A 23,235-nucleotide genomic window follows, 5' to 3' on the forward strand; every position below is an offset into this window, starting at 1 on the left:
CACTCACTTTCCTGAGCACTTCCGACCTGGATGATCCTGTTAGGCTTTTACTTCTCCACAAACTTCAACATTCAATGCAAGTTCAAGTCTTTGCAGCCATTCGCTGTATCAGGCTTCCGAGGGCAGGTGTTCCCTCTCTCCCTCTCAATGTTGCCACCACTGGATGTCTTCCTTACAGCCTACTCTGAGACTGCAACCATTTGTTTCCCTTCTTACAGCCTTTCTGCCTTCAGAAAATCTGTTAAATTTATCTGGACCCAAACGTCAATAGCTTATTGTCCTTTTCCATTATGTAAAGTCCACAAGTCTGGTTTCACAGAGTCCCTTGTGACTTCCATTGTTCCCAGGTGTTAATAGCTGCCTGGTATATTTGCATCTTCAGAATCACAGACTCATTGCAAATGTCTGGGAGGGTGAAACCCATTGTTCTTCAGGTGTTACCCCTGCAGTCTTTCAAATAAAGCCTTTGATCTGTGTTCTCTGTTGTCCTGGTAACCAAGATTTTTGTCTTGTCATTTAGCAAAGTGAATGTGAGGTCACCTAACTTTCTCGACTCCATCTTAAACATTAGAAAATCACAATTTTTAAAACATAATCATGTTACAAAGGCCAGCATTCATAACAAATGTTTCTAAATTATTTTGATAAATCAACATTAATATTTTTAATTTGTTGCTGTTGATAGATCCATTGTGATATGTCTATTTTTTTTTGAGAGCTCCCACTTGGCAATTAGGAAAATTGGCAAGAGTTTCATTTATCTGATAGGCCATAGCACAAAACTTAGATTTGATGGACCATATTATGAAGCATTTGCCCTTCATGATTTTTCTAATGTTCCCTCATGTATTATGCATATGGACATATTTATTGATAGAGGATATGCAACAGGGATAAATGTTTTATGAGAATGGACAATAATTATGTTTCACTGTGTCCCTCATGAGTTCTACAGGCAAAAGTAAGTAATTAAGGGAACATAATTTTTTTATAACCCATTTATTTTTCCTTGGATGCTTATAGACTCATTGAATGGTTACAGCACAGAGGGAGGCCATTCAACCCATCATTTCTGTGCCTGTTTTCTGTAAGAGCTGCTCCGCTAGTCCCACTCTCCTGCCTTCACCCTGAAGCCTTGTAGATTGTTTCTCTTCAGATAATTATCCAATTCCCTTTTAAAAACCACAATTGAATCTCCCTCCACAACTGTCTTAAAAAGTGCAGGCCAGATCCCAACCACTTGCTGCATAAAAAAATATTTTCCTCATGTCACAGTTGCTTCTTTTGCCAATCACCTTAAATTGGTGTCCTCTGGTTTTCTACCCTTCTGCCAATGGGGACAGTTTCTCCCTATCTACCCTGTCTAGATCGCTCATGATTTTGAACACCTCTATGAAATCTCCTCAACCTTCTCTTCTTTAAAGAAGACAGCCACAGCTTCGCCAATCTATCCTTGTAACTGAAGTCTCTCATCCCAGAACCATTGTCACAAATCTTTTCAGCACCCTCTCCAATGCCTTCACATCCTTCCTAAAGTGTGGTGCCTAGAACTGGATAGATGGCGGCAATTTCACACGTCCTCCCTGCCAGAACTGGGCTGAGAGGAGGGCTTGGACTTAAAATTGGGCGGTATGGCGTAAAATTGGGTGTGATGCCATACCCATTACCTACTCATCTCCACTGGTATTTTACCAGCGGCGGGGGAGGTGATTGGTGGCCCACCCACTCTTAGGCAATTGAGGCCCAAAGGCCTCTTCCCCCTGCCACCGGTATTTTACCACCTGGGGAGGCTATCCACTAAAAACTGCCGTCCTCCCTGCAGGCTCAGGGGCGGGTGGTCCATCCTGCTTGGGCACCCTGTGTCCCATGGACGGCCCCCCCACCACACCCCAGCGGCACAGGCCACCCTCGCTTGATGACTGCCCTGGCCTCTCAAATGCCCCCCTATCACCTTCCTTGCCATAACCCACCCAACTGTCCCCGGTGAGCCCACCCCACCCACCTCCTTCTCCGGCCTCCATTGCTGGCTTGGTCTGCAGCCTGCTGCAGTCCCAGAAGTGGCCACCACTCCCTGTGGCACTGCTGGAACTGAAGAGGTTCAGCCCTCTGATGGCCAGCAGCTCTTGGAGGTGGGACATCCTGCCTCAGAGTGCAGGAAGTCAGCACCTCAGGCAATTAACTACCTGAGCCACAGAATGACATCATGGCTTCCATGGCCGGTGGAGGTGGGCTCGCCCCAGACTTTCCAGGTGGTGGGCAGTACCACAGCTTCCACATTAAATCCCACCAGATCTGGTGATGATTTTTCAACTTTAATTACAGCCAGCTTTTCTTATACCTCCTCTTTATCAATTTTTAGCCCATTCAGTATCTCAACTACCTCCTCTTTCTCTATGGCCTAGGCAGCATCTTCTTCCTTGATAAAGATGCAAAGTACTCATTTAGTACTTCAGCCATGCACTCTGCCGCCATACATAAATCCCTTTTCGGTCCATAATTGGCCCAACTCCTCCTTTTAGCACCCTTTTACTACTTGTATGCCTGTAGAAGACTTGGATTCCTTTTTATGTTGGCTGCCACTCTCTTCTCATACTCTTTCTTTGCTTCTCATATTTCTTTTTTCACTTCACTTCTGAATGTTCTATGTTCAGCCTGGTCCTCACTTGCATTATCAACCTGACAGATGAACATACAAACATGTTCATATGTCAGGTTGATAATGCAAGTGAGAACCAGGCTGAACATAGAACATTCAGAGGTGAAGTCAGAAAAGAAATATGAGAAGCAAAGAAAGAGTTTGAGAAGAGACTGATAGCCAACATTAAAAAAAATCCAAGTCTTCTACAGCCATGCAAATAATAGAAGGGTGCTAAAGGGAGGAGTTGGGCCAATTACATCTGTCATAGGCACCTTTTTTCTGCCTCATCATACTCTCTACCTCTTTGGGCACTCTAGATTTGTTTGTGCTATTATTCTCCCTCGCGGAAAAGTACTTCAACTGTACCCAAACTATCTCCTCTTTAAAGGCAGCCCATTGTGCAACTACAGTTTTGTCTGCTGGTCTTTGATAACAATTTACTTGGGCCAGATCCGTTCTCACTCCACTGAAATTGAACATCCTTCAATTAAGTATTTTTACTCTAGATCGCTCCTTATTCTTTACCATAGCTAACCTAAACCTTAAGATACTATAACTGCCTCCTAAATGTTGCCCTATTGACACTTCATCCACTTGTCCTACTCATTCCTCAGAATCAGATTCAGCAATGCCTCCTTCCTCATTGGACTGGAAACATACTGATATAGAAAATCCTCCTGACCACACTTTAGAAATTATTTTCCCTTTACATTATTACTATCCCAGTCTGTATTAGGATAATTAAAGTCCTCCATTATAACTACTCTATAATTCTTGCACCTCTCTGTAACTTCCTTGCAAATTTTGTTCCTCTATAACTTTCCCACTAGTTGGAGTCCTGTAGAATAAATGTGGTAGTGTAATGGTACTTCTATTGTTTCTTAGGTCTCATCAAATGGATTCTGTCCTTGACCCCTCCAGGACATCCTCTTTCTCCAGTGCAGTAATACTATCCTTAATCAATACTGCCACCATTCCACCTTTCTTTCCTTCGTTATCATTCCAGAATACCTTGTATTCAGGAATAATTAGTACTCAGTCCTGTACTTTTTTGAGCTAGTAACTTTTATCACTACAGCATCATAATTCCGCTTGGTCACCTATGCCTTCAGCTTACCAATTTTTTTTTTAACCACACTTTGTGCATTCTCATACATACACTGCCCTACTTTAGACTTTATTGCATTCCCTCTTACTCTGACCCTATCTAATATGTTAATATTTCTTACTTTAGTGCTATCTGTCTCTCCCAATACTTTGTGCATCTTATTTTTCCTCTCTAATATTACCTCCTGGTTCCCACCCCCTGCCCAGTTAGTTTAAACCCTTCACAATAGCACGCACAAACCGCCACACAAGGACATTGGTCCTGGCTCTGTTCAGGTGTAACCTGTCCATCCTGTATAGGTCCCACCTCCCCCAGAACCGGTCCCAGTGTCCCAGAAATCTAAAGCCCTCACTCCTGCACCATCTGTCCAGCAATGCATTCATCTGCTCTATCCTCCAATTTAATACTTAGCACATGACACCAGGAGTATTCTGGAGATTACTACCTTTGAGGTCCTGCTTTCTAGTTCTTTTCCAGCTCCCTACATTCTGTCTGCAGCACCTCATCACTTTTTCTACCTATGTCATTGGTACCGATATGGGCCATGACCGCTGGCTGTTCACGCTCTCCCCTTAGAATGTTCTGTAGCTGCTCAGTGACGTTCTTGGCCCTGGCATCAGGAAGGCAACATACCATGCTGGATTGATGTCTGCAGCTGCAGAAACGCCTGTCTGTTCCCCTCTCTATAAGAATCCCCTATCACTATTGCCTTCCCAGTCTTCCTCCTGCCCCCTGGAATAGCTGAGCCAGCTGTGGTGCTGTGGACTTTGCTCTAGCTGCACTGCCCAGAGGAACCATCACTCTCACCAGTACTCAGAACTGAATACTGGTTGCACTACCTGCCTTGTCCTCCTTGACTGTCTGGTGGTCACCCATTCCCTCTCTGCCTGCACACCCTTAAGCTGTGGTGTGACCACAATCAGCAGTTTTCTAGCCACAAAACTCTCAACTGCGTAGATGCACCACAATGACGCCAGCTGCTGCTCAAGCTCCAAAACCCAGAGCTTGAGCTCCTCCAGCTGATGACACTTCCTGGACATGTGGTTGTCCAGAACGCAAGAAGCAGTCTGGAATAGGACGTGCACTTCATGGAACTGAGATGCCCTGCCATGCCTCTATTTATTAAACTATTAAATGACTTAACAGAAATAAACCTAAGACTTTAGAAAATACAGGCTCATCAGCTACTCACTGATCAGCTGCTTCCCTTGTGCTGATGTCACTTTACTTTACAGGGAATTAACTTAAATATTTTACTTATTTGTAGTTTCATTAATTAGTTTAACTTATTAAGCTATAAATTTAATATAGTACTTTATAGCTTTCTGGTCCTAATTTAAACTGCTGCCCAAGTTTAGAGGGAAAGGAAAACCTTTATACTCACCAACTAATGACCTACCTGCTGTCCTGTGATGTCAATCCTTAATTTTTCTTCCGTTGATTTGTTCTGGCAGTGTTCACTCTCTCTCTCTCTCTTGCCACTGCTGCTTTATTCCCACTGTGTTATCGTACCTCCCACTGTTCTCGCAGTGCTCTCTCTCTCCCCACTGCTGCTTTATCCCTGCTGTGCTCCCGGACCTCCCCCTGTTCTTACAGTGCTCTCTCTCTTTCCTCACTGCTGCTTTATCCCCACTGTGCTCTCAGACTTCCTGCTGTTCTTGCAGTCAAAATATTTCGACTAGTTTCTTGGTCAGAATTTCTATCAGCGATTGATGCAAAGTGCAAACCCATTTAAACATAAAGAGCTGCCTATTTCAAAACCCCAGATTGATTGGGAGCATCATACATAAAGAAAATAGAAATAAAGACTTGCATTTAGAGAGGGCCTTTCATGACCTGATGATATTTCAAAGGGCTTTACAGCCAGTTAATTACTTTTGAAGTTTAATCACTGTTGTAATGTAGGGAAGCATGGCAACCAATTCGTGCCCAGCAAGGTCCCACAAGCAGTAAAATAAATGATCACATCATCTGTTTTCGTGATGTTGTTTGAGGGATCAATGGGTACCAGGACACCAGGAGAACTCACTGTTTTTCAAATAGATTTCAAACATCCCTCTGATAGGACAGATGGGGCCTTGGTTTAACATTTCATCTGAAAGGTGACACCTCTAACAGTGTTACACATGTTTCGTACTGCACGAAAGAGCCTAGATCATGTGTTCAAGTCTCTTGAGCGGGACTTGAACCCACAGCCTATTGTCTCAGAGCCAAGAGTGCTACCACTGAGTGAAATCAGTTTACGCACAAATACAATGACGTGAGACCAGAAAACACTAGAACCATGAAGAAGCTCCAGGTACATCTGGACTGCAGTTGTCAATGAACCACTGTGGTTATAAGGCTCCTGGGCAAAATAAGAGCAAGATCCGTGACCTGAAAGAAGAGAGCGATCAATGAGAAACTGGATCCATCATAAAGGTTACCAGAAAGAAAAAGATCACCAGAAATTGGAAATGATATTAAAGTGAAGCAGAGAGAAAGAGAGAAATTAACAACATGGATCAGCCAGAAATGAAGATTAGCTATACCTGCAAACTGGTTCTGGCACCTAGCCAAAAGGATTGGGAGGGACAATCACAACGAGGGAGTGGAGAGGAAAAGATTAGCTGCAATGCACAGACTTCAATTCCCAAGGTAGAAATCCTTCTGAATGGAGGAAACAGAGCTGCTGAACCCTAGGAATGCTGCAACTCCATGTACGTAGCTGCAGATAAAAAAAACAGATAGAGGTGAGGAGTGGAAAGTATGAAAGGGTGAGAGGAAAAGGGGCAATGAAGTGAGGGAGAGGGATTGGTGAATAGGAAAGTGTCGAAAATGCGGAAATGGTAATGGCATGGTCCAAGAACTGGATACAAATGCAAAATAGATGTGGAATCGTATGTGGTGAAAAGTGATTCTACCTGATTGAAAAGGTGATTTAATCTTACACAGTTTATCTCTCTGTACCTCTTTACCTCCATTTTGTAAGTTTGCTAAGGAAACACAGTTTCCATTGAACACTATTTCAAAACTTTATGAAATGAACACTGTCATCTTCCGACACAAAGATTACCCTGACTGTTACTTCAAGGCAAATCAGAAGGACCAAATAAAAGAAACAAAAAAGAAAAATAAGCTTATATCAATACCAAAGATCAGGAGGTGGGGTAGCCTGGCACAAGGGAGGCTCAAGGCTGCCTTGTGAGACCAGAAGGAGCATTCAAGCCTCTGTTGGCCCCCAAGTAAACCAAAATTAAAACTTTAAAAATCTGCTCTCAGAGCCTTTTCTGGTCTAGAATCTGGCTCCAGATAGGGTCACCTGCACAAAAGAGCACGTTAATATTGGTATATGGCAGAAAGGCAGCAGGATCAGAGGGAGTAAGTGACTCACATTATTTTAACATGCTCCCCTCCGCCTGGTATCTACCAAGTATGGGCAGTTAAATTTGGGGCCATTGTTCCTAGGCGTTTGGGGAAGATCAACTTGTGGAGAAGACTGGGCATCAACTTATTGACACTTGCTTCCCAGGCATAGTGTGTGGAAGTAACTCTGGAATATTGGGTGAAAAATACATGTTTATTAATTTAAAAAAAGATGCTACTGGTAGCTCCTTAACATGATTAGATTAGGAGAATGTATCATCTGCTATCTAGGGGCAGACTTTTCTTCTGCCCTTGGAGGTGGGCATGGAGGCAGGGGGGGCAAACAAAATGGGACGGGCCATTGTTCCTGACATTGCCCGGGCCCCCTGCCATTTTTTGTGGTATGGGAAAGGATGGCCTTCCCACCCCTGGCCAATTGGCAACCTGAAGTAGTCAATTAATGGCCACTTAAGGGCCTCTTCCCGCCTCCACCTCAATTTTGTGGAAGGCGGTGGGGCCCGCTAATGTGGGGCAAACTACCAGGTAAATCCTGGCAGGCTCCTAGTGGGGCTGGGGGAGGTCCCTCCTTTGGGGTCAATCCAGGGCTCCCCGGAGGGCCCTGCTGGAAGTAATCGCTGCCCGCATGCTTCCCCCCCCCCCCCCCCCCCCCCCCCACGGGAAGACACCATTCCACCCTCAACAACCCCCACCCCTACCCCATCACTTGTCTGAATCGCCCCAGTGTCTCTGACCCCACTCACCTTTCACATGGTCTCCAGATATCTTTGTACTGCAGGGCCTTCTGATTGACCAGTAGCTCTGGAGGTGGGAGCTCGTTCCTTAAAGGGATGGAGTCTCCAATGGTGGACAGTTAATTGCCTGCTTGCTGACAGAGGGCTGAGGCGAGATCTCCCTCCACCTTTCAGCCTGCTGCCAGGACCCCATCGCCATAATAAAATGTAGCCCTATGTCACTTTTTCAACGCTGTCCTTCTTCCATTTATCTTTATTAGTTTATTTCCCACTGTTTTAAAAACTTTCAACTTTTGGCAGATATGTTCTTCAATACCCAACAAGGCACTTTTTGCCAGGCATTACCCATGGGTTATAAGTTAATTAACTTCTATTTGTTTCGTACATGTCTGCAGAAGTGCATGTTATTAATTAAATTTGATAGGCCTCATAATTGTGTTGGTCCTGTTGATTAATTATTGTCTGGAAACTAACTTAAGCATGAAAAGACAAACATGAGTTGTTCGTTTTTGACAAGCTGATCTGAATGCCAGTAAACAGGTTTTCTTTCAAAATTTACTTTTAAGTCAGAAATCCCTGTGCTTGATAGTTCAAAATTCTTGTTTATACTGGAGGGACACTTCCAGCAGCTCAATTTGTCGGCAGTGAGCCCAACACACTGGCCGTGAATATCCCATAAAACAACTAATTGTTAGAAAATCATGTGCACCAGCCAACATTCTAGTTGGCAGCAAGAACTTAGAAAATGACCCCAATGTGTGGCTTTGGGAGCAGACAGATGCTCAATATGGCTGCCAGGTCTTCCACCCAGCCCTTCCTGCCATGACTAGTTTGGATTCACAAAGAGCGTGTTTCAATCCAATACCTTCCATTCTAGCTTGGCTAAAATCTACAGTTGTTGTGTGGAGACTGGTTGAACAAATTTTGACCTCGAAATTAGACCTTGTTGCATTCATTTTATGACCAAAGATAGGCGCAACACTGACCCATTTTGGGGACCAACATCCTGTGCCCAAGGATGTCTAATCTGATTTTGGGTTGGGTGTTTTCAGACATCTGAGACTGGGCACCGATGAATTATTAATCCCTCAAGTTTGGAAAGAAAGGTAATTTTGAAAATCTCTCTGCATGCAAAACGAATAGTTATTCATGTGGACCTTTATAAGCGAAGTGTTCATGCATGTGTAACGATGTTTAAAGAAGCATTTATGTCAGTTTACTTCATAAATGCAAGTTGCTGTTGTTCGGTCAGACAAAATAGGCTGCTAAATGGGAATGTTGGCTAGAATCTAACCATGAGGTGGTGGCCCCACCCACCATCTGGAAAGTGGGGGCTAACCTGCCTCCAATGGGCCTGAAAGCCACGCTGCTATTTTGTGTGGCTCAGGTCATTAATTGGCTGCAGTTGTGAAGTGCCACCTCCAAGAGCTGTCAGCCAATCAGAGAGCCAGCAATGCTTCAATTCCAACAGCATCACCGGGAGCGGTGGTGTCGGATTGTAGGGCAGGTGGATTGTTTTAGCAGGTGTGGCCTATACCACTGGAGGGGGCCCCACCACAGGGTATCCAATGAGAAGTGTCACACACCCCCAGCCCACAGGGAGGCCACCAGGTATTACTGGGTTGCCTCCTCAGGTGCCGAAGTGCCCATGTGCCACTGGTAAAATATCAGCGGTGACAGGAAGAGGCCCTTAAGTGGCAATTAACTGGCCACTTAAGGGCTTCAATTGGACTTAGAGAAGGCAAGCTGCCTGTCACCTCCCTGCCATTGGTAAAATAGAGGCGGGGGTGGCTAGGTAACAAGCATGGCACCCCCTGCCTCCAACCTGATTTTACTCGCCACACCAACCCTTAGTCCATCCCACGGAGGGAGGGGGGGGCGTTAAATTCCAGTCATTATGTGCAATAAGTGAATTGGCCATTGTAGAGTACGAACAGGTTTGCGATCATCAGTCATGTTTTTATTGGTTTTTTGCATGGGTTTGGATTGAATCCCATTCCTCAGCTTTCCTGCCCTCAGCCGCCTTGACATTTGGGCACAACATGAAGGTTAGTGGCCCACGGTCACTTGATATTGCTAAACAACATCATTTTCAGCAGATTATCGTGCAACACAGGGCAGCACAGTGGCGCAGTGGTTAGCACCGCAGCCTCACAGCTCCAGCGACCCGGGTTCAATTCTGGGTACTGCCTGTGCGGAGTTTGCAAGTTCTCCCTGTGACTGCGTGCGTTTTCGCCGGGTGCTCTGGTTTCCTCCCACAGCCAAAAACATGCAGGTTGATAGGTAAATTGGCCATTATAAATTGCCCCTAGTATAGGTAGGGGAATTGAGGGAAGGTGGGGATGTGGTAGGAATATGGGATTAATGTAGGATTAGTATAAATGGGTGGTTGATGGTCGGCACAGACTCGGTGGGCCGAAGGGCCTGTTTCAGTGCTGTATCTCTAAATAGAATAAATAAAAAACAAACTTCAGGAAGACAGAGAAGGCAGACTGTGACTCTAAGAAGAGCAAATATAAATTTGTGAGACAGAATGAATCAATATGAAAATTCACCTACAGCAAGTTAATCTGAGAAAATTGTTTATTTTCATTTCTATGTACTCTTCCCATGCAGAACAGTGTGAAATAGTGGAAGGATGCACAGGTTGATTATCATGATATGAACAATTCTTCTATGGCCACAACCACCATTCTATCAGCCCATATGGTTGTTAGTCTGATATGATGGCAGGGTTTTTTGGGCTATCACAGCCCATAGGATGAGGGTGATTTCCCACATCCACCAGACCCCAGTATCGTCACTTGATGCCAAGTGTCAGAGCTCTAGTTTTCAGCGGCCAGGACGGTTGAGAGCAGGCTTTCAACCCTGCAGTGCCTAACCGAGGCAGCACTGCAAGCACCAAGCCACAGGCTGGCTTCTACTTGAGAGACTGACTGCTTGTTAGACAGATGTGTGTGTTATGAACTGTGTTAATGAGTAGGTTAGAAATTGGATGATTAGACTGTTTTCCAGTGTTTCAGTGGGATCCTTTCATGACAAATAAAGATCTTTTCCTTAGCTTGGGATATTATATTGCCATCTGTGTTCCACATGACTAATGCCTTTGGCTCCAATGGAGTTTATGATTCTGTAGAATTTGTTAGCCTGCCAACCAGGGACAATTTCTGGAATGAAATATACCATCCAGATTCCAATATAGAGAATGGAACAACAAAAACGCAGATTAAAAGTATTGATGTAATAACTCAAACAACAAGAAGTGGGCATTCAGTCCTGAATCAATAGCAATATGCAAAAATCTTCATAAAAGTATGCTTCCTTTCCAAATTACTTTTGTATTTTGTCTCCCTTCACCTTGCCTTTCAGCTTGGCTTGCATCTGCCACTCTCTTCACTACATCAAGCAAATCCTCGAAGCTCTTTTTGTGCACAGCTTTTCTAATGGAAACACAGCTCTGAAGAAGATGCTGAAGGTAAGCATTAGCACAGCTCAGTATTTGGTAATTAAGGAAACCTTATATGCATGTTTTTTGCTATGTCACACTTTGTTTCCCCCGCCCACACAGCATTTTATAGTGCAACTACAGTATTTTCTAAAATTATTCCTTTCTTCAATATTTTATCTCCTAGATTGGATTAAAAGCCAATGGTATCAGGAGGTATTTTCAATAAATCTTTATCTGAACTGTATGTGGTGAAGCTTTAGCTTTTGTTTTTTGCAGAACCATTATAATGTCATGAAGGACAGCACTGATGCTGAGCAAAGCACAGGGTGCAGTTAGACAGGATAATACAGAGCTGAGACTGGCATGTAATCTGTCTTTTATTTCCCATAGGATTTATCCAGTTTATCTCTCAAAAGAAATGAAAAGCAGATTGCTTTGCACGGCCATTTCTTATTAGATATCTATGTTAGTTTTTTTATAATAAATAAAAGCAAGCTGTTTGGACCCTTTCTAATAAAAGTCTGGCATCTTTTGTAATCAAAAATGGGTATCATGATGTGCATGTATATCACAAAGAATTCTCTTTTATTATAGGTTCAACTGCATGTAATGTTAATGCAGTAAAGATAAAGCAATATAAATGGGTGAGAGACAGTCTGATCTGCAGTGTCATCTCACTGTAGAAAACCACGGCTGGAGTTGATAGGGAACCATCAAACACTAACATATTGTACAACCAGTTAAAATCCTTAATACATGGCATTGTACTACCTCCAACCTTCAGAATGATTGGAATACAGAGTTTAGTTATAACTACAGAGAATACATGAAAGGCCTACTTATAACACCAAATACTACAATATATTCCTTTACTATATTTTATAATTTGTGATATTTTATATTAAAGTAACACAATTAAAAAGGTGAGTAAGATCAGTCAAACCAGGAAAGGATTTATTACTCATTAGTCAAAACATAAGGATCGATTTTAACTCAGGGAAGGTTTGGTGTGTGGGAGGCCTACAGCAGGCAGCACATTCAGGTGCATGAAGGAACATAGGAACAGGAGTAGGCCATTGAGCCCTTCGAGCCTTTTCTACCTTTCCATTCAGTTAGATTCTGGTTGATGTAATTCCTAACTTGATTAACCCACCTTTGGTCCATATCCCTTAATACCCTTGACTAATAAAAGTCTAACTATCTCAGTTAGGATTTTTTTTCAATTAATCTAACCTCAACAGCTTTTTGAGAGAGTTCCAGACTTCCACCAAATTTTGTATGAAGACGTGCTTTCTGACTTCACCCTGAACAGCTAGCTCTAAATTTAAGGTTATGCCCTCTTATTCTAGACTCCCTCTCCATATGAAATCTTTTCTCCCTATCTACCCTATAAAATCCTTTAATCATCTTAAAAGCCTCAATAAAATAGTTCTTTCATCTTCTATACTGAAATATTGACAGGAATACAAGCCTCGTCTATGTAACTGGTCCTCATAATTTAACCTCTTTTAGCCCCGGTATCACCTGTAAGTCCAATATATCATTCATGAGTGTTGTGTCATTCCCTTCAAGAGTGATGTCCCTTTGAAATTATTTTCCGAGAGAAAGCTGGCAAATATACACTCAAGGTCAAGACTGACACCAGCACTAGTGCAAACATTCTACCAGTCTGAATCCTCAAAGATATGTACCAGAGTCATTGGCGATCAATGATCCAACCGACAACTGCTAAGTTATCCGTATACAATGGGTCACCGATCACTTGCAGTGGCATATTAACAATGCAATGGAAGTTGGCATGGAAACCACAAATGTCCAACTAGTAGACATGAGCGGTCCAGCAGTGGCAGGACTATCAATCAACATCATAACTATCCACAAGAGCATTGCCAAAGGGAAATCTCCAAGGACCGGAACCTGCTCGTAGACTGTGACCAGCCTCAAATGCTGTAGTCTGGAAACCCAGCAACAGCACAGCTATGCCGCACCTTCACTTCTGCTCTCTAGAGAACCGCTAGCACCACAATGAGCCAGAATGGACAGGTATCTCCATGAGACCAAGTACTCCTCCCCCAACAAGTCCTCAGCTTTGAGCCCCAAGCCTTCAGATGTGGATGATGAGGAGAGGCGAAGGACACACCATGTCCTGAAGGAGGAATGTATTGAAGCATTGTCTATTGGCTCTTCGAGATGAGGTGCCGGAAATTTGCAAGAATGACAAGGCCTCAAAATTGGTCATCTTGAGAAATGCAACAGAGTGTATTAGCAGGCTGAAGGAAGAGCAACTGAGACTGAATGCAGAGAGCAAGAAACTTCAGAAAGAACAGCAACAGATGAGACGCAAACTCCCTGAGCAGGAGTTGTCAAACCACCGAGGCGATATATAGACTTGTGAGCCTCTATATTTGTAAATTTCACAATCTCTATTCATGTGTAAATAATTTTGATATCAAATTTTATGTATTTTTACTATTAGCATACGAGACTGTGGAAAGAAGGGGGATATTGTGTGATTGCCTTTAAGAGTGATGTCCCTTTAAGATTTTAGTATGCTAATGAGCTGCATGCCAGGATGCAGTCATGTGACTACTTGCCAGAGTCACTCTGCAACTGTAACACCAAGAGGCAACACCTGCAAATAGATAGTTCTGTGCTGTACATACTTGCTAAGCTGTTAATAAACCTGTTTGAGATCTTCAATCAACTTGAACTCCACACATTTCATTTATGTTGCATCAGACAACATAAGAAGCTTCTCATTACAATGAGGTGTGCTGCCTGGAACTTAAATCAGCACTTCAGCTGCAGTCTAACCAAAGCTTTATACAACTGTAGCGCAACTTCTTCCCTTTTGTTTTCCAGCCCATGAAGATAAAAGCCAAGATTCCATTAGTCTTTTTATTATTTTGTGTACCTTCCCATTAGCTTTTAGTGATTTTTGTACATAGACCACTAAATCTTTCTGCTCCATCACAGTCCCTAGCTTCTCAGCATTTAGAAAATAATCTGCTTTGTTTCTTCTAGGTCTGAAATGGATGACCTCAGACTTCCCAACACTGAATTCCATTTGCTGTAGTTTTGTCCACTCATTTAATCAATCAATGTCTCGTGACAACTTTTTGTCCCCATCCACACTATTTACTGTGCCACCTAACTGAAGGAAGAGCAACCTGGCCCTTTTTTAATCATCAGGTCATATTTCAATTTTTTATAACTGTCTCTTGCCTGAAGCTGGCTGGAATGCTTCCAGGACCGGGAGTGAAAGCGGGAATTAATGGGGAGCCGGATGTTGCCGAGGATTGTGGGAAATGGTTCACAGCATAAGTTAAATGCTTGGGAGGGAGTTACAGATGCCAGTCAATGAGGGAGAGGCGAGGACAGAGTTGGAGTGGCCCTCTTGGCCCATAGGATTCCACATAAATTAAAATTTTGAAACTTATCTTGGCCTCATCTGGTCACTCCGTGAATGCCCATCATGGTAGAGTTGTCAGGGTTGTCCTAATTCAGGCCTCCTGAACCTGCAAGTTAAAATGAGATTGCGATGCCAAAGGTGTCATCAGGCTGCAACTTTTAGATTGGAATCAGGCCCCTGGCTATCAAAATCCTAGGCTGACTTCAAAGTCGGTGAAGATAAAATACTACTGGCAGGAATTGTGCAGAGAAATTTCAGGGTCCATGGATAGAAATCACTAAATGCTTGTATACAGGTACAAAAATTAATAAAAGGACTCATGCAATGTTAGCCTTTATCTCAAGAGGGCTGGACCACAAACTGGTGGAAGTCAGACTACAGTTGTACAAATAAAAGCAAAAGACTGCAGATGCTGGAAATCTGAAATAAAAACAAGAAATGCTGGAACCACTCAGCAGGCCTGGCAGCATCTGTGGAAAGAGAAACAGAGTTAATGTTTCGGGTCAGTGACCTTCTTCGAAGATCTTCGTTTTATGCTCTACCCTGTGGCAGGTTTGGAGGTGGGGTGAGCATAAAATCGGGTGGGATGGTGGCAGGGCTGGGGATGGGGTTCCTGCCACGAACACACTCTGCCAAAATTTAGTCCAGGGCGGGAAGGCCACACGGGAAGCAGGGCATTGAAAACCGTGTGGGCTGCTTCCTGGCTATAGGGGACTTAGTGCTTGAACGAGGGACCCAGCATAGGGAAGGGGTGTCCCGCTGAAAGCCGACCCTGACTTTGCTGCCGACTCCCGTCCCCTCCTCCCCCACGACCTCCACCTTGCGAGACCCCTCCCGCCCTGACCAACCTGTGACCTGCGTCCAGCAATGCTCCTCGGCCTCCGATGGGTGCACCTCCAGCAGCAGCCACTGCCTCCGCGGTGACACTGCAGCTGCCGGCCTCTGATTGGCTGGCAGCTCTCCAAGGGCAGGACTTCTGGCGATGGGGTTCTTGATCCTGTGGAATATCCACCACTGTCTACTTAAGTGCCTGATTACACTAGATTCGGCGAGCCTTCCAGAGAAGAGGTAACGTGGAGATCTCTCCGCCGCCAGAATAAAATTCGTCCCGGGGTTTTAGCATTCCAAAAATTGTGGTGTTCAGTTTACCAACCTGTTCCCACTTCAGATCCACACATGCCCATTTTGCTGGAAGTATGTAAATTGTGCATAAGACCCCGGTAAAATTTAAGGTACCAATGTGCCCTGATGCTCTACCTATTGGTACTAGCTGTACAGTGGCTTAACCAGTATTTCTTGAAGGGACTGCTACAGGTTGTTTACAGAAACAACAGAGGCAAGGTTTTTTTGTGTCAGATGGGGCAGCATGAATGGCCCACCCATCGCTGCTTCCTCCGGGGGTATGCAACTTCCAGCTCAGCTCTGTTATATTATCAGGAGCTTTAGGCTAATACAAACACAGTCGAAATGCTGGCATAGAGATTGAACACACATGCAACTCACTGAGCAATGTGGCTGCAGCAAGTGGTATTGCATCACTTCCTGTGATGATGTATATATTTGCATAAAAACATATTCAAATGATTACAATTATTCTTTTAAACATATTATCTTAATATACTAACCAATGTGTTATCACAATATTCCCCTTCTCTTAAGTAAAATAAAATCCCTATAGTTCAACCCTAATATTTACATGGATAGGTTTGCTTTGTGGAATACAAATAATGACAACAATAAACATTATTTACATGGAAAATTCAACTGTAACATGAACACTTGGAATGCTACTCCACATGATGTTGTCTTTGATTGGTAACATACTTGTCATCAGGTGACTTGACCAAACCTTGCAACAACTACACGAGGGTGTGATTTCAAGTTGTCTATTCTTTCATCCTGGAGATTGTGTTCAGACTGACTGTCTTCAGTGGTCAGTGTGCTCGGTGCATTGCTTGTTGCCTCTTCATCAGAAAAATGAACACACGTGTGTGCAGGCAATGCTGGTTGGTCAGCCCTGTTCATAGCTGGCAGAGGGTCCTCTGAGGTGAGACCCTTTTCGTACCATTTGTCATCGCTTCATAAGATGGTGGTTCTTTGGATATCTGCTGGAATCCACGTCTGTTCTTGTGGGTGTAGGACCCTCACCTTCTGGCCAACGTAAAGTGGCGGTAATTCAGCATCTGCACATATATCATGCATGCCTTTCATCCTGTCTTGTCTCTGATGTAGCTGCTCTATGATTATGATTAGTGAGGTGATAGCTTGGTAAAGTGGTTTTCACTATTCGACTGAACAGAGTTTCTAATGGTGATGCCAATCTGGAGTCTAACTGAGTTGTGTGAAGATGTAGCAATGCAACCTGGACAACTTGTCCAGTTTCTGTGGACCTTTTGATCAGCAACTTGACTGTCCTGACCATGCAATCAGCCATTCCATTAGAACAAGGATACCAGGGTGATGACGTTATATGGTTGATAAACACATATCTTGAATTGGTTTCCCATTGTATTGTGGACCATTGTCCGATACCACTTCCATCGGGACACCGAAGATACTGAAGATGGTGCTAACAATGCTGGCCACTGCTGCACTTGACATGTCCCGAAGTTTTTGAACAATTGGGAATTTGGAGTAATAGTCGGTCACTGGTAGATAGTCATCTTTGTCCATGGTGAATAGGTCTGTTACTAGCTTGGTCCATGGAGAGGATGGGATGTCATGTGGTTGGAGCGGCTCTTTGTGCTGATTGGCTTGGTGCTCCTGACATGCATCACAAGCCCTCACTACCTGGTCAATGTCCTTGCTGATGCTAGGCTACAACAATGAGTCATGAGCAAGTCATCTCATCCTCTTTATTCCAATGTGTCCTTGGTGGAGCTGACCAAATATGGTTGTGCTGCTGAAATGAATGTTTGGTGTCCTTTGAACAGACACAAATTTTCAAATTCTCTCTGGCCACAGGAGAGGGACCAGAGGATTGGAGGACAGTGAATGTGGTACCTTTATTCAAGAAGGGTAGCAGGGATAAACCAGGTAATTACAGGCCAGTGAGTCTAACATCAGTGGTAGGGAAACTATTGGAAAAAATTCTGAGGGACAGGATTAATCTCTACTTGGAAAGGCAGGGATTAATCAGGGATAGTCAGCCTGGCTTTGTCAGGGGGAGATCATGTCGAACAAACTTGACTGAATTTTTCGAGGTAGTGACTAGATGTGTAGATGAGGGTAAAGCAGTTGATGTAGTCTACGTGGACTTCAGTAAGGCCTTTGATAAGGTCCCGCATGGGAGATTGGTTAAGAAGGTAGGAGCCCATGGGATTCAGGGCAATTTGGCAAATTAGATCCAAAATTGGCTTAGTGGAAGGAGGCACAGGGTGATGGTCGAGGGTTGTTTTTGCGAGTGGAAGCCTGTGACCTGTGGTGTATCACAGGGATCAGTGCTGGGACCCTTGCTGTTTGTACTGTATATTAATGATTTAGATGTGAATATAGGAGGTATGATCAGTAAGTTCGCAGATGACACAAAAATTGGTGGTGTCGTAAATAGTGAGAAGGAAAGTCTTAGATTACAGGATGATTTAGATATGCTGGTAAGATGGGCGGAGCAGTGGCAAATGGAATTTAATTCTGAGAAGTGTGAGGTGATGCATTTTGGGAGGACTAACAAGGCAAGAGAATATACAATGGATGGTAGGACCCTAGGAAGTACAGAGGGAGCTTGGTGTACTTGTCCATAGATCACTGAAGGCAGCAGCACAGGTAGATAAGGTGGTTAGGAAGGCATATGGGATACTTGCATTTATTAGCTGAGGCACAGAATATAAGAGCAGGGAGGTTATGATGGAATTGTATAAAACACTAGTTAGGCCACAGCTGGAGTACTGTGTACAGTTCTGGGCACCACACTATAGGAAGGATGTGATTGCACTGGAGAGGGTGCAGAGGAGATTCACCAGGATGTTGCCTGAGCTAAAGCATTTCAGCTATGAAGAGAGACTGAAAAGGCTAGGGTTGTTTTCCTTAGAGCAGAGAAAGCTGAGGGGGAGACCTGATTGAGGGACACAAAATTATGAGGGGCATTGATAGGTTAGATAGGAACAAACATTTTCCCTTAATGGAGATGTCAATAACCAGGGGGCATAGATTTAAGGTAAGGTGCAGGAGGTTTAGAGGGGATTTGAGGAAAAATACTTCCAATCAGAGGGTCGCTGGAATCTGGAGTGCGCTGCCTGAAGAGGTGGTAGAGGCAGGAACCCTCACAACATTTAAGAAGTATTTAGATGAGCACTTGAAATGACATAGCATACAAGGCTACGTGCCAAGTGCTGGAAAATGGGATTAGAATAGTTCGGTGCTTGATGGCCAGCACAGACACGATGGGCCTTGGGCCTGTTTCTGTGCTGTATAACTCTATGACTCTATGGCCAATATGTTCTCAGATCTATGGGGATCTCCTGAATGATTTCAGGCCAACCACCTACAACGATCTGCCACAGAGTTCTGAGTAAGGGGTCTTGAGAAGTCTCTCTCCAGAGCTTCTCTCGCTTGAGATGACCAAAGCACATCAGGCCGATGTTGTAGACATCCTCTAGGCTTGCACTCACTTCGTCAACCTGGAAGGCGAGCGGTCTGTCTCGTGCCTTTGCAGGGTTAGGCATTCTGCTTAGAGTGTCCAATTGGACCATCCAGCTACTGGGCTTGAATCTGACATTGCAGTTATAACCTTGAATCTTAATGAGTAATCACTGGTGGTGCACAAGTAAGCAGCTTTCTCCAGATCATTTCCAAGGGTTTGTAGTCTGTCTCAACTGTGAACTCCTTCCGAATAAGAATGTATGGAACCTGGTGAACCCAAAAACATGTGTGAGGGTTTCCCGTTCGAGTTTAGAGTAATTCACTTGTGCAGGCCATAGGCCTTTTGATCCAAACGCAACAGGTTTGCCATCCTGAAGAAGACACGTACCAAGATCTTCTCTGTGAAGCGTCTACTTCTAGCTCGAGGCCTGATACCTGGCCCGAACCTGACGGGACCCGACGACATGTTAGGTTCGGGTCGGGTCGGGCCCATCTTCCGGGGCCAGCTTTCGGGCTAGGGTCGGGTCGGGCCGAGTCCAGATCGAGTCGGGTCAGGTCGGGCTGGACACACACGGTAAGTGGTCTGCTGGTAAGTATTAAAAATAAAAAAACTTACCCGAGCTGGGAGTCTGGGATGAAACTGAGTCTGCGCAGTGAGCGAGTGACATCACTATGACGTCTCGTGCATGCGCTGCAGCTTCTTGCAGGTCCAGTGTCAGGAAGGTAAGCAAAGAGATGGTCAGGTTGGGCTCGGGTTGGGCCGAGTAGTGGTTGGTTCGAGTCGGGTCGGGCTCGGGCCCGCGGTGGTTCGGTCGGGATCGGGTCGGGTTCCTTTTCCCGACCTAAAGCAGGCCTCTACTTCCAGTGTTGTCACTTTCCATGGATCATAATACTGAAGATATGACTTGGCTGATAGCGCTTGTTTCAATGCATTGAGTGTATATTGGTGGTCACCCTACCAGAGGAATGGAACATCTTTCTTCAGCAATTCTCTTAATGGAGATGCCTGGTCCAAGAAACTCAGAATATCTGAGAAACTTGGAATATACGCTGCTAGGAATTCGAACAAACTTAGGCATCTTTGTTGGTCATCCTTGTCCTGCGGTGTTGGCACTGATTGAATGTCTTCAATCTTCCCAGAGTCCAGACGGATACCTATACTCGAACAAATGGAGCCGAAAAAATTAATGTGATCTGCCTTAATGGAGCACTTCTTACTGTTGAACTCCAAACCTTCATACTTGGTGGCCCCCATGAGCAAGTGTACGTTTCTGTCATGCTTTTCCTTCGTGCATCCTACCACGGCAATGTCATTTGCCATGCAGACACAGCCTGGGACCTATTCTGTTCATCGGTCCATGTGTTGTTGAAAAATGTCTTGGCTGACCGATAACCTGAAAGGTAGACAGAGGAAACATTACTTGCCAAAAGGGGTTCTGAATGTCGCCAGTTCTTGTGACTCTTTTGACAGATGTATGGACCCATTTCTGTTCTCAGCATCCAGCTTAGAGAAGTATTTCACTCCTGTAAAGTTGGGTTAAGCTCTTCCAGTGTTAGTACCTTGTGTGGACACCTCTTCAAGGATGTGTTTAGCCTCCTTGGGTCCAAACATAATCGAATGGAACTGTCTTTTTTGACCGTGGTGGTCATGGAGCCATGCCAGTCTGTATGGTGCACTCAGCGGATGATGCCTTGTCTCTCCATGCCATCCAGTTTGATCCTCACCTTCTCGGCTGCGCCATGGAAGTTACCAACCATGCCCAAATGGTCTGGGTGCAATCTCTGGATGTGTTGAATTGATTCTATAGGTCTGTATGCACTTTGTCTTTTGACTGGGTTTGCCTATGGATAGTGACCATGTTGAGCATGTTGCACACCAGCAATCCACTACATAAAATGTCTGCTTAGAATAGGTTGAATCTTTGCACCTGTATTCCAGGTTTCGGGAAGTTAGGCACCTTATTGACGATCCATTATTAGCCGTGAGCTTTACACAAGTGGACTTGACTACCGATATCCATGTCTCGTGCTAAATATCCTTAAGAGTGCGGAAAGCTAGAGTGTTGGCACTTGCGCCTGTGTCAACCATTACCTGTAGTCAATGTCTACCAGCTTTATTTGGGCAAATGATCTGCAGTATTGTGAAAGCTTCCATTTTGGTTATGAAATTAACCTGTTCCGTTAGAGTAATTGTGTGAAACAGCTGCTCATCAGTAATATCTTCACCTTGATCCACCTCATCCGGTTGGGTCAGGCATTCCCCCATTTTATGGATGGGTCAGTACCTGTGGTGATGCTTAGAATTATCTGGCCTGCCTTTCCCTCTGGGTATCGTGCTTCCGCGGTTCGATCGCTACCCACTTTGGCTTCTCCCTATGTTCCTGATGCTGGGGCTTCTGCAGAGCTTGGCCCAGTGTCCTCTAAGCCCACAGAACTTTCACATGTCTGCATATGGCAGACATCTATGTGGTCTGTGGGAGACCCCGCAGTCCCTGCAATTCTAGTTTTGATTGGGTGCCCTGCATATTGTACTGGCAGATGTTCAGATCCTAAAGCTTGCAAACGTTGTCTTCCAGGCCCAATGGTCTCATATCTGCATCTGTCCTGTAACACCATGTCCTTTCGGCTTTTCCACTAGATCTTTCTGAAATGCCTCTATAGGAATAGAGGCAATGACCAACTCCATAAAACATTCCCAGAGTTCCACATCTGTAAAGGAGTGTTCTCTTGTTTTCTTTCCGCATCTGCTGACAAAATCATCTATGCACTCGTTGGTTTTCTGCCTATATTGCATGAGCTCCAAGTGGTGTATTCTAAAATTTACTTTCACTTTGAGCTGGGCTTCTAATGTTGACCATGACTTTGTGGGATCTTGCTGGTCAGATTCTGACAAACCAGAGGCAATTATTCTGCGTGGACGTTCATTTCCTACTGCAATCCTGATTTTTATGGCTTGCTTTTCAGCATCCACAACTTCAGGGTCCAAGAAACATAACTCCATCCTCTGCTTAAATAACTTGAGCTCGCCCCAGGCATCAATCACTTTCCAGTTCATCTCAGGGAATCTGGTTGCCATGACCTCAGCCTTCTCTCACTTTTCCCCCTAAGGAGCAAGTCGCAGTATTGGGGCTGCAGCTAACCACGATGTCTACGGAGTTGAACCGGTTCCACGCCCTGAGCTGTGTTGCTGCAGCATGGGCTTCGAGCTTGGAAGTGAGAGGGGCTCTGGCAATGGGGTCAGCTAGTGCATGAAAGTCTGGAGATGGCAGGAAGAAATCCACATTCAAACATGATACTGCTCTGGTCTCTCTGGCTAAAACTGTGGGAAGTTTTACTTTGCCGGGATGGGCAAACCTGGGGTGCATGAAAGCTACTCTGAATCTCACTACTCACACTTTGTTCTCCTGATATGAGAGCTATGGTCCGTTCACACCACTTCTGGCAAGGCCTCCGATTCCACTGTTGATTCAGCTGCTGATTAATGCTGCTGATTCACCACTGCTGCCACCATATTGTATTATCAGAAGCTTTAGACTAATACAAACACAGTCAAAAGGCTGGTATGGAGATTGAAAACAGCTTTAGCAGAAGGCTTCTTCTTGCTTCTGCTTACACGTGCTACTGACTGAGCAATATGGCTGAAACATGTGGTATTGCATCACTTCCTGTGATGATGTATCTATTTGCAGAAACATATATTCAAATGATTACACTTATTCTATCAAACATATTCTCTTAATATACTAACCAATATCACAACAATCTCGTGAAGGAGCTGGTGGACTTCCTCCATTTCTCCTACATTCCTCAGTGAGCTGCCTAGGTACATTGCTTCAGCACTTGCAGCTCACTGATGCCATGCAAATTATAGCCCCAGCATTAAAATGAATTGGCCTTCACCCTCAAGGCCCCGTTCACTGCCCAGCTTGTGTGCGGTGAAAGTTAAATTTACCT

General features: G+C 44.4%; 1 protein-coding gene across 1 annotated transcript in view; it reads left to right on the forward strand.

The window, feature by feature from the left end:
- The window catches only part of LOC137368742 (trans-2,3-enoyl-CoA reductase-like), a 202,532-nt gene that overhangs the window by 134,254 nt on the left and 45,043 nt on the right, over positions 1 to 23,235 (forward strand). Inside the window, exon 6 of the mRNA XM_068028931.1 lies at positions 11,213 to 11,318. Coding sequence (XP_067885032.1) covers positions 11,213 to 11,318 — 106 coding nt within the window. The remainder of the gene's footprint in view (positions 1 to 11,212; positions 11,319 to 23,235) is intronic.

The sequence above is a fragment of the Heterodontus francisci genome, chromosome 4 (assembly GCF_036365525.1).
Source record: "Heterodontus francisci isolate sHetFra1 chromosome 4, sHetFra1.hap1, whole genome shotgun sequence".
In the NCBI taxonomy this organism is placed as follows: Eukaryota; Metazoa; Chordata; class Chondrichthyes; order Heterodontiformes; family Heterodontidae; genus Heterodontus; species Heterodontus francisci.